The sequence below is a fragment of the Condylura cristata genome, unplaced genomic scaffold, assembly GCF_000260355.1.
Source record: "Condylura cristata isolate star-nosed mole 26May11 unplaced genomic scaffold, ConCri1.0 scaffold00002, whole genome shotgun sequence".
Lineage (NCBI taxonomy): Eukaryota > Metazoa > Chordata > Mammalia > Eulipotyphla > Talpidae > Condylura > Condylura cristata.
The window spans coordinates 2227241-2238952 of record NW_004567103.1 but is presented as its reverse complement, the minus strand read 5'-3'; the positions used below and the strand labels follow the sequence as shown (position 1 = coordinate 2238952).

The 11712-nt window shown below is 59.9% G+C and overlaps 1 protein-coding gene across 1 annotated transcript in view; it reads left to right on the top strand.

Moving 5' to 3' along the window:
- The first annotated feature begins 879 nt into the window (after window positions 1-879).
- The window catches only part of DGKD (diacylglycerol kinase, delta 130kDa), a 57369-nt gene continuing 46536 nt past the window's right edge, over window positions 880-11712 (top strand). Inside the window, exons 1-4 of the mRNA XM_012725175.1 lie at window positions 880-891; window positions 2594-2683; window positions 5451-5561; window positions 6602-6682. Of these exons, the coding sequence (XP_012580629.1) occupies window positions 880-891; window positions 2594-2683; window positions 5451-5561; window positions 6602-6682 (294 nt within the window). The remainder of the gene's footprint in view (window positions 892-2593; window positions 2684-5450; window positions 5562-6601; window positions 6683-11712) is intronic.

Sequence of the window (11712 nt, the reverse complement as noted above, 5' to 3'; positions counted from 1 at the left end):
GGTGGGCTCCTGGGCCCTGCTGAGGCCAGGGCGCCGACCTGCCTCCAGTCCCGGTTCTGGTGCTCTGTTGGTTGGGCCCAGCTGTCTGTGCCTCCCAGCCTGCTGGGGTGCTTTGCTTTGTGGGAGCGGAGACAGAGCCAGCTGCAGATGAGGAGGGGTGGGGGTGGGAGGGGGTGCCACCCAGATTGTGGCCACAACTTCTTGTCCCAGGGTCCCCGCGGGGTGGTCTGCTTTGTCACGGGTGTCCCTGGGGCTTTGGTGCGCGTGGTCTGGGTCACCCTTGAGAGACGCGGTAACTTCAGCCCTGATTGGGGTGGGGGTGGGGGTGGGGGTTCAGACCAAGTGGCTGGCAGGGCTGAGGGAGGGGAGTCAGTTGGGCAGCCGGGTGACCAGTTGGATGGGAGTGAGGGAGAGTGTGTTGGTGCGTCTGAAACTGCTGTCAGCTTTGCTGACGCGCCATAGCTGGGGGGAACAGGTCAGAGAGGAAGGAGCCGCCGAAGCGCCTCGGCTGAGTCACGTTTCGGGGAAGGGGCTTTCCCCGTAGGGCCTGCACTCGGTGGGGCAGAGCCAGCGGCGGCAACCAGGGCGACCACTCAAGAGCTGGCCGGTGGCCTGCCTCAGGTGGCTGCAGGGTGCCAGCAGCGCCAGGTTGACTCTCTGCCTCCTGGCCTTCAGGCGGTGGCTCCCCATGCACTGCCAGGAGTTGGGGGGTAGTTGAGCCTCCCCAGGAGTTGGGGAGTAGTGTGTCCATGCATCAGTAAAGCGACTTCCCCAGCCCAGCAGGACGTGTGCTGCTGCCTCCGGCGGGGCCGAATGGTGTGGCCTGCAGTGGGGGCAGGGCTGTGATGACTGGCCACACCGCGATGCGGGGCCTCCGACATGGCGCGAGAGGTGAGAGCTCTTTGTTAGAGCTTTGGCATTGCACTGTGGCGCCACATCTGGCTTTCTCGTGTCAGTCCTTCCTCATATTAGTGGGGACAGCAGTGAGGCACCTCCCCTTTCCTCAGTGGAACCTTTAATGACTTGGGGGTCCTGGGGCTTGGTAGCTTTTCATTTTACAAATGTCCATCGAAGTGGGGATGCCTAAGGTGGTGGTGGGGAGGGGGGTGGTGGTGGGCTGGGTTCTCTCTGTTGGTAAGGAAAGGTGGGTTGTCCTTTTTCTGCTATTTGGTGTCTTTGGGTGTATTTGTGGGAGTGGGGCACTCTCACGCTGCTGGGACCAGAGCTGGGCCTGCCGTGGCCTGCCAGTTGGGAGGTGTCTCCAGCTGTGCCCTGGCGCCCGCATGCCAGACTTGGTAGCCATTGGCAGCTGGCTAGTTTCAGGCGACTCTGAGCCAGGGTGGATTTGTGAGTGTTCTGAACGGGTCAAGGAATTTACCTTTGTCTAACTGAATTAAACCACCGTTATTAGTAGCTTTTTATTTTGGTTTCATTTTGTCCACAAATAGTTTGGGCTTGGCTCTGGGTCTAAAGTTTGAATTCCTGGCTCTCCATGCCTAGCTGTGTGGCCTTGAGAGAGTGACTTAGTCTGGCCCCCGAGTTCCCTGGGGGCCCCGAGTGCCTGTGGATGCTCTGCCTGACCCGAGGCCCAGGGTGTGTGTCCACACCGTGTTTGGTGCACGAATGAGGGTTTGATTGCTTCCTGTTTTGAACTACAGTCTGCATAACCGAGCCCTTGCGAGCGGACGTCTGACTTCTCCCGTGGTCTGCCGGGACTCCCGCCCTGGCGCCGTGCTCAGGCTCTCAGAGACCCTGAGTTCTCATTTGTCACCTGATGGATTAGTGTCTGTCTCAGAAGCCACAAGTGTTTGTTCTGTTAAGAAGGCAAATAGGTGTAAAAGTTCAAGTGACTTGCAGCCCTAAGGCGGTGATTTGACTGGCTTCGCCCCTGAACAGTTCGCGGCTGGCGCAGGTCACAGTGTCCTGTTAACTCCCCACTTGTTCTGACTCTGGATTGGGGTGCTGGTGCCTGCCCCCGGGTTACGTAGCATTTTTGTGAGGGCCTGAAAAGCCTTCAGGACTAACAGCGGGCTGAAGTGAGCGTTTTCGTCTAGCATGACTTCTTTTCTCTCGCCCAGCCCTGCCCTCCAATGCCTGCCCCGTCTGCAGCCCCCACGCCCCCGGCGGCTGGGTCAGTGCGGAGCCCTCGCACCTGCACTGGACACAGCAGCCCCGAGCGCTCTGCCTGGGGCCCGACACTGCCCTTGACGGATGATGTCTTCTCATCTCCCCACATCTCTGCCTGCTGAACGACCATGGGAGCCGCCCTGGCATGGGGGTGTCCCTCGGGCTGCTCTCTGCCCAGCGGTGTTCCAGGGCTCGGCCGCTCACGCCCCACATTGCCCCAACTCCCAACGTGCCTTCTGCCAGTTTTCTTTTTGGGGCTTCTTGGTCTTTGTTACCATCTTGTGGCGTTCCTGGCATGTGCATGCTGGCCCTGGCGCTCGGCGGGCCCTGGCACAGTGCGCTGGTGTCTCTGCCGAGACCGGCCGCACTTCCTTCCCTCCCTCCATGAACTGCCCTGGGTCAGAGTTCTCACTTGCAGTGTAGGTGGCCCTTTCAGAGTCTGTTCATGGCTTTAACCCCATTCGAGAAACCTTTCCTGGTCATCGACTTCTATGCTGTCCTGTCTCCAGGTTTCGCCTTCCATCTGCTGGCCCCCCGGGATGGCCCTGCCTGCGGCGTGAGGAGAGGGCCCTGGGCAGCAGCAGCCCCGGCCCCTGGCTGCCTAGGCCCTTCCTAGCTCCTCGGGCCCCCCAAGGCCCCTGCTGTCACTTGCTCCTAGGACGCGTGTGAGGTCCTCACAGCGTGGCTGATGGTGGGAGTGAGCAGGCTGCCCAGTGAGGCCGGGCGCCCATGGAGTGTCCACGGCCCGAGTGGGCCTGACAGTCTGCTGTGACGGGCAGGAAGTGAGGTTTGCTGCACACAATGTCACCCTTGTCACCAAGAGCTGAATGACCCACACATTAAAAAATCCAGCCCGGCTCTCTGTGGGCCACCCCTCGCCATCGCGTGCTTTGATTGGCATGAGCGCCGCCTGGGGAGGGACGGGCCCCCCGTCTGTGCAGGCTCCCCTGCACGCAGCCCTGTGGGCAGGGGTGCGCCTGCTTGCCCAGATGTCTGCTCTCTGGCCCCAGTTTGTCGGCTAAATTCCTGACCCCGCAGTCTCAGTGCAGCGGGGGCCTGGGGGACTTCCCGGTGGGAGCCCCGGCCCCTCTGGGAGTGGTGGAGTGTGTCCACTCCCTACCTGCTGCCCCCGGGGCTCGCGCGGTGTCGCACACCTGGCCTTTCTTGTCCCTGATGGCCCCCCCGCCCAGAGGTCTGCCCCACGTAGTCCTCGGGGTCGCCTGCCCCAGCCCGCTGCGCTGGTCCGGGCCTGGCCGCCGGTGCGCGCGCCCTGGCCAGGCAAGCCTGCCCCCAGCCGTTTCCTGTGGGTGCCTGTGGCCCCGGCTGCCAGATGCAGAACGGCAGCCTGTCCAGGGCTTGTTTTCTTGGCCACCTTCAGTCCACCACTTTGGACTGAGTGTTCAGAAATACTCTCAGCATGTTTGCGTATTCACGAGCCGAGTCAGGAGAAGCAGTTTCGGAGAAAGCGTCAGAGAAGCGCTGGTCTCTCTCTCTTCCCCAGCCCTTTCCGCCCCGACCCACAGCCTTTTTCTGTGCTCTCTTGTTCTATAAATAGCAGCGCCGCTCTCCTTGGGTAGCCCGAGCTCACCGCGCCATCCGCTTCTGAAAAATGTGTGTGCCGCGCGCGGGGTTGACGGCGCCTTAATTTTACTTTCCTTTCATGTGTGAGATGTTTAGCAGGAGATTCAAGGAAAAATACTTTCTCATTTGTCCTTTAAAAGAAACTTACAATAACTTCTCTGGGTCTGGCTTTGTTGGCTTTGCTGTCTTTTTCTTTCCTAGTTTGCATTTAGGAAGGAGATGGAAGCCAGCCCTGCCCCTGCGGAGGTAAGGAAGCGTGGGGGTGAGGAGGGGCGCCACACCCCGAGGTCCTGTGAGGGCAGGAGGAGAGGCCCTGCCCAGAGCAGGGCAGCTTCTGGCTCCACAGTGGAAGCCCCCGCCCTCCCGGGGCTGGGCATCGGAAGACAGCCTGGCAGTCCTGGGGCTGCAGACGGCTGTGCCTGCGGTGGTGGGGTCAGAGCATGGGGTTCTCCTCTGTCTGGGAGCTGCCTTGCTCCCAGCGGGCTCCCAGCCTGCCCTTCAGAAAAGCTGGAGCCTTTTTCAATGATGGTCTTGGACCTGCTCACCATCCGGCTGCCTTGTGCCCGGGCTGCATGGGCCACGCTCCCCCTTCTCTCCTCCTGGCATTCGTGAGTGACCTGGGGGAGGGGTGGGCACCCTTTTCCTATGTGGAGGTGAAGGCATCTCCCAAGGGAGATGAGCGAGGGCCTCAGTAGTTTTTCTCTCCAGCTGATTCTCTCTGGGGTTGGCCAGCCGCTTTTGGCCAGCAGTGACCACCTGGTTCGGTGTGACTGGCTGGTGCCTGCAGCTGACCCTGCCGAGGGTGTCCTGTGATTGGGAGCAGCCTGCCTGCCCCTTCAGGACACCCAAGTGTTGTGCTGCTGGCGGTGAATCGGGGGTCCTTTTGAGCCAGCTTCCCTCGCAAGACAGCTCAGAATGGGGTTCAGCCTCTCCACAGCCTCGGGGGTGGGCTCATGGAGGGGCGAGCTTCTGACGCCTTTGGGCGGCATGAGGTTACCGTGTCTGGTTTCATCTTACGTCTTAAGTGGCCACAGCTGCCTAAGTACTTCTTAGATACTTTTACAAAAGTCAGTAAAAGCGGAGCTGCAAGCGATTAGGTGATTAAGAAAGGCTTCTCTGCAACCACGCTCTTGACCCTGAACAGTTCCACCTTGCTCTTTGGCGGGACCGGAGGTATGGGCGGGTGGGGTGGCCCGGTGAGTGTGTGCCGGGGTCAGTTGATGGTGTTTGTGGGTCATGGTGTGTAGTGGACGAGGGACCCCTGCTCTGTGGGTGCCCTGGTCTCAGCAGGTGTCTGGGACAGCCATGCTCGCCTTCTAGGCTGTCCGGACCCCATGATGGGCGGGTCTGGCTTCTGGGATGGGAGGAGTTAGTGACTGTGCCAGGTGCTTTTTTCGTGGTGGGGTGAAGGGAGGGGGGCACAGGCCTGAAGCTGCCTGAACTTCATAGCGCCATAGGTCAGCAGTTTTGGCAGCAGGACCCTGAGAAATGGCAGGAGGCCAGAGAACACGGAGTTGAGGCCAAGAATAGCTGAAAAATACCGACTGCCACAGTTGGAGTCTGCGCTCGTCTCTGCGTTGCTCCCTGTGGCCTTGGGCAGACCAGGCTTCCCTGGACCCCATGCGGCCCCGCCCTGGGCCCGCCTCGCCCCTCGGAGGCCTGCGGGGGCGGTGGTCGGGGTCCGGGGAGCGGCCTTGGGGCGCCTGTGGAGACGCGCTCACGAGCCGCTTCTGTGCTTTCAGACCGTCATCAAGGAGGGGGTGCTGACCAAGCAGAGCAGCTCGTTCCAGCGGTCCAAGCGCAGGTACTTCAAGCTGCGGGGCCGCACGCTGTACTACGCCAAGACCGCGAAGGTGAGTGTGCGGGGCCCGCGCCCACCCGCAGGCCCCGCTGCCAGCGCAGCCTCGGGCGCTCTCGGGCGCCAGGCCGATGCTGCCTGCGGACGGCGGTTTCATGCTCCTGTGGTGGTCGGCTGGCGTCCAGAAAGCCGCAGCTACACTCCCGTGCTGTGAAGGGGAGCCCTTGTAACAAGCGCTTTCCAGAGGTGTCATCGCACCCACACGTTGTAGGTGTTTGACCCGCACGACTTGGTGAGACCCACGCCCGTGGGGTAGCCGGAGTGTTCGTGTGGGCCGGCCGGGTGTGCGGACAGGCTGCCCGCCCGGCCCCGGTGTGGGGTTGTAGTCACTGCTGACGCTCTGGCTCCTGGAGGGTGAGCGGACGCGGAGCATGAGTCACATATTTTGAGAGGTGCCCTTGGAAGAGTTAGTTGAAATTTGAAATTGGACAGGGCAGTTGTTAGGGGCTCTGAGCGCAGCCCGTAGCTCTTCCAGTTCTGCGTCGGGTGGGGAGGTGGCAGCAGTGGCCGAGCCTCCCCGTGGTTCGTGTCCCGCCCTCCGTTCCCGATGGAGTCCTCTCGGGATGGGGGGCGCAGGGGTGCACGGGAGGCCAGGTGCCGCGTGGGGTGTACAGCCCCGTGCCTGGCCTTCCTCTGGAGCCTGACTGGGCAGGACTTGGTTCCCCTGCCCTCCCCTTCGTTTTCTCTTGAGGTTGGATCTTTCTATTTAGGTCTGTTTCTCTTGCCCGAGAATCATTTAGTCAGGCCCTTCCCCGCTCAAAGAATTTGCTGGAAAAACTAAAACTGAAAGGTCAGGAGGCTCAGCTCTCGGTGGTCTCTGTGGCAGGACATTCTGCACATTTAAAACTGCTCGGACGGCGGCGAGCAGGCCGGGCGGCCACCCCTCGCTGTCTGCCGCGGGCCGTCCCGAGGGCGCCCGCCAGCCAGTGGGCGTGGGCTGTGCTTGCGGCTCGAGCAGGCGGGGTGGGCTCCCCGGTCTCTGTGGCCGCTGCGGGGGGGCCCTCAGCCCCGCTGACCCGACCCCTCTCTCCGCAGTCCATCATATTTGATGAGGTGGACCTGACAGACGCCAGCGTGGCTGAATCCAGCACCAAAAACGTCAACAACAGCTTTACGGTAAGATTGCAACCACACCTTTCTGGATTCTTCTCATCAGGCTCTCCTTTTTCATTTCAGCAGCTCTGTGTGAGCGGTTCTGACTTTTTCATCCTTTTCTCCTTGGTTGGAAAGATTCCTAGTGGATTTTTAATTTAATGCCTAAAATACTATGGTGGTTGGGGAGTAACTGAGAACTTGGCACGTGTAAGTCCAAGAACAAGGGAGTCCAAGTGAATGTCTGAACGTGCAGCTTACATTTCTCCAACAGTTTTGCACAGATTATTGTAAAAAATTTGGGAGACACAGGGACTAGGTTACAGCAATTAAAACTAAAACCGTACGTCAGCCACCTCAAAACAGGGAATGTCAAGTTTTTTTGTACATGTCTTTTCTTTTTCACTTTTAAGTGCCTTTCGCCCATCCAGTTCCTAAAAGCTACATAGAATTTTTTTGCAGAAGTTTTCAACACGTAAGCTGCGGGTGCGCCGCCGGCTGCTGCCTGTTTCTGCGTGCCTGAGTCTTCCCCTCGCGCCCACTGGGTCGGGGTGACCGTGTGGCTCCGGGGACCTGCGGCCTCTGCCTGGCCGTGTGTGGGCCCAGCTCTGCCGTCGTGGCCGCGCGGCCCCGCGGCCCCGGGGACCGCCTGCCCAGGGCGCCCCGGGAGGCCCGGCTCTCGGGGCGCGCGTGCGGCCGAGGGGTGGGGACGCCCCCCCTCAGCGTGCTGTCATCGCCAGGCCGAGGTCGGGCCCTGCGCCTTTGCGAAGGCTCAGGCTGGGCTTGATCTGTTCCACCGTGGGTTTGCGGGAGTGGGATTTTCCTTCCTCTGCTGAAACTTCTCCTTATTTTGTGCGGATGTACTGACTACCCTCAGTTTTGCTTTGCGGCTTCTTGAATTAGTCAGACTCTCCTGATTTGTCTTTTTCTTCATTTTACTTGGAATATTTTTATTTTTTTCTCCATTAATTTTATTGTTTACTTACTAGCTGTGGAGAGACATTTAAGACTACATAAATGGATTATTTTTTGATTTGTGCCTTTTAGAGTTTATAATAGGTGTGGGTGTTGAATTTCACTGGAATATTCTGGGCATTAATTTAGATCATCAGTTTGGTTTGGGTTACTTGTACATTTCCTAATGATGACTTGTTCTTGGTAATGTTGAATTTTGCAGCCTAATTTGGGATCTAGAATTTCCCCTTCCATGTGTGCTGTCCTCTGGGGTAGAAGGAAACCTTTGTTATGTTTCGATCCCAGAATTAAATGAGCCCCATAAAAGCTAGTAATCGTGTAGATTTTGTGTGTTGTGCTGATCTTTTTATCTGTTTCTTGAAAGTTCGAGAGAATTTACATTATTTGTCAGGAAGACTTTTCAGGGAAAGTAAGGCGATGAATAAACCTAAAAGATCTCGGTTGGCTATTGGCTTGTTTGAGCTTTTTTTTTTCTTCTTTAATCCTTTTTTTTTTTTTAATTTTTAAAGATTTTTGTGTAGAGGATCTGGGGTGCAGGCCAGAGGTGTGGGGGGATGTTGACTGAAACACACAGCTGAGGGGGGCAGTGGGAAGACAGGTGGGGTCTGCTGTGCCCTGTGGATCACTCCCTGGCCGGGGGTCGAACTCAGGCTGTCGCAGTGGTAGCACTGAAGCTTAACCCCTAGGCCGCCAGGAAGGCCCCCATTTTCGCGATTTACTTTCCCCCTTAGTCCACCAACACCGTCACGATAAGCAGCGGCCCAGCCCGCACGCCTGCGCGTCTGTCCAGTGCGGGCGGGGGCCGCGCTGTCCCGTCATGGGTAACGTTGCCGGTTACGTGTGTGGGTGTAGGTGCGTCTCTGACTGTCAGGTGTAGATTCTAGAAATAGAACTCCACTGGGGTGGAGCTCTGAAAAGACTTGTAAAATAAACGAAGTACCGACAGCAGATACAGATGGGAGGAGCCGTGAAAAGTCACCCAGCGAAGAAGGCAGCACCAGAGGCCGAGCAAAGTGGGCGCCGGCTGCAGGAGGCACGCTGGCCGCTGAGGCGGGGCCGGGCAGCTGAGCGCTGTAATTTCAGAGGGTGCTGGTGGTCGCAGGAGCCAAATGTGATGGGAGCACCAGAGTGCACTTTGAAAGAGTGAACTATATGGAAATCATGTTCCGATACGAGGTGTTATGGGAGCAAATAGTTGCTTTTTAAGTCGAGGTACCTACAGCGCTGTTTATGATTCAGAGGCGTAGCGTCGCCCCTCAGCTGCTGTTGCCACAGACGCGGCGAGACCTCCAGGTGCCCCAGGCTGCTGTGCCCCCTGCCCTGCGGCACCTCAGGCCGGCCGTCCCGTTTGTAGCATTTGCTGCTGGCCGGCTTGGTCTGACCCTTGTTCTGTTTCTCTGCAGGCCACATGTAAGTGGCCATGTGCGTTCGTCTGGTGCCTTCTGACTGATGTCTTCCACGTGGCTGCGAATGGCATGACTTTGTGTTTTGCATCGCCGACTGGTGACCCGCCATGCGTCCGAGGCACGTTTTCCTGGCGCACTGCCCTCCTCGGCACGCGGGCTGTTTTTAACGTGGCTGTTAGCTCGAGCTGCGCACACATGCACCCTCAACTCAGCGTCCTGTGCTCTTGGCGGGAGTTGGGAGTGCAGCTGTTGGCTCAGGTGGCAGGTTCATCCTGAGCCACTTGGGAGACCTCTGGGGGGCTGCGTGTCTGCGTCCCCTGCCAGGGCAGTGGCATGCCTTGGAAGATGTCGGTGGGCGCTGCACGGGCTGTGGGGCTCCTCTGTCTGCTCGGAGAACGAGCCCTGGCTTCTGCGTCGGCACTTGGGGGATTGTGACCTGCCGGATCATCGGCTTTCAGGTGAGAGCTGGCCCTGAGAGCTGGCGGGGGCCCTCCAGACCCCATTCCGGAGGGCGTCGCGCCCATTCCAGAGGGCGTCACGCCGATTCCTGGCCTTGGGGCAGAGACTCTGGCTCCTTCACATTTACCTCAGACTTTGGTTGTGCCCAAAACCTGCCAGAAAGGACGAGAGCTTAACTCCCAGAGACATTCCTCCCTGACTGAGCATCCTGCGGTGGTGCCTGGATTGGGGGCAAGCAGAGGGCTAGGGTGCTGTGAGCCCCTTGACTGCAGCCAGTTCCGCAGTCAGGTGAATTCAGGGCCTGGAACCACAGGTGATGCAGGTGGTGTCTGCGCTGCGAGCCCCCTTTATAGTCCGGCCGTTAATGGCCCCTGTAGTGCTCCCACTGGGCCACACCTGCCACTCACCTGTGTGCAGCTCTCCTGGGCCGCGCCCTTCTGGAGGGGAGTGCAGCAGCGTGCTGGGCGTGAACGTGGAGCGAGTGAACGCAGCTGCCAGACGCTCGAATATCTCCTGGAATATCTCATTTGGTTTCCCCGCCATTCCAGTAGTAGTTTCCAGATTCCACAGCTTCCACTAAAATTACATGCCTGACGCAAACATGCTGTCATTGGAAGCTGCTTTTACCCTGTGTCGGCCAACAGATGGCAACCTTGCTAGCAGGAAGCAGCGAGTGACTCGCACACGGTGGCCAGGACTCCGTGGGCACTCTTCCCAGGGGCCCAGGGCTGGCCCTAAGGAGATGGGCCCGAGGCACTTCCACGGGAGGTGGGGGCCCCTGGGGGAGGGGAGGTTTTCAGACAGGCCGGATGGCGCTGGGCAGGGTCTGCTGGCACCAGGCTGGGGGCAGACGCGGACCCCACGGCCGTGGTGGTGGCTGGAGCCGAGCAGACGGTGCTCCCCGCATTCCCGCCGGCAGGTGGGGCGCTGGCCAGGGCCGCCACAGCGTGGGAGTGAGCCGCCCGCCGCAGCCCGGCCCAGCAGCGTGCGCCTGTGTTCGCGCCGCTTCTTCCCGCCCACGCTCTTGTTCGATCCCTGTATTGGGTTTTCAGTTGCAGTTATTTTACCTTTCGGTTCACTCGATTTTTAAAGGCAGTTCCCAGCCCCATGCCGGGTCCCTGGTTGTGCCTGTTGTTTATCAGACATGTCTCCGTGCTCAGAAAGCTCCATCTGACTCTTCTGTTGTCTGGCTTTCTCTTGAGTCTTGTTCCTCTCGGACGTCGCCTGACTTGCCAGCGGACTTTGGCTGACGGCAGCTCTAGGCGCCATCTCCCTCCGTGCAGGTCGGCCTCCACCCTAGCCGGCAGAGGCGCCTCGTCTTGATTGTGGTCTGTGGGGAGCGAGCGTGGAGGTGGCCTCACCTCAGACTGGCTGGTCTCCTCGCACTTCCTCCTCTTCTGTGCGGTCCTCCAGGTGTCTGAGCAGCTGGCTTGAGGTGCTTATCCTCGGGGACTCTCAGTCCAGGGTCTTCCCCCCAAGGGGCGGCATGCCTCACCCCCGCTGGCTTCTCAGACGCTGGCTCAGGAATCAGCTGTTGCCACCGGTGACTCTAGTTCACCTTGCTCTGTGTCTTGTCGCCGTGGTACTCCCAGATGTGACATTTGGGCCCCGCACTGTGCAGTGTGGGTGCTGTCAGGGCCGGGGGTGACGGAGGGCGCCTCTCCAGAGCGCTCCGCTGGTCTTCGCGGGTCAGACTCATCGTTCCTTCTTTGCATGTCATTTTCTCTCGCCTCCCGTTGACTGGGAGCGGGCCTGCCTCTCCCCAGGACCTGTCTCGTATTCCTCGGCGTCCACCTTCCGGGGTTTGAAGCGCTTTCAGCTGGCCAGCCCCCTGGGGAGCAGCGCCTGGCGCAGCCACCCTCCCCCCCAGGGCTGTCAGCACGGCCCCCCCGGCCCCCCCCTCGCTCAACGCTTCCTCCCGCGCTCTCCTCCCTCTCCCACCCTCAGCTTCCCTTTGGGGTTTCTGGTTGCTTGGGTCAAGCCCCTCTGCGGGTGTCGTGAGCGCTGGCGCCTGGGGCGGCCCCTCCGGCTGGCGCGAGGCCGAGGTCACGTCGTGTGGCTGGACGTGTGCGGCCTGGGGGCGCTGTGCGTTCCCTGCGGCCGTGGTGCTGCCCTTTGCCTCCTGTTGAGGCGCCCTGAGCCGAGGCGGGGGCAGCGCCCGCGCCAGGCGCGTCGGCCCTTGGGAACACACTTCTCGTGTTCCTGGCGGGCGCC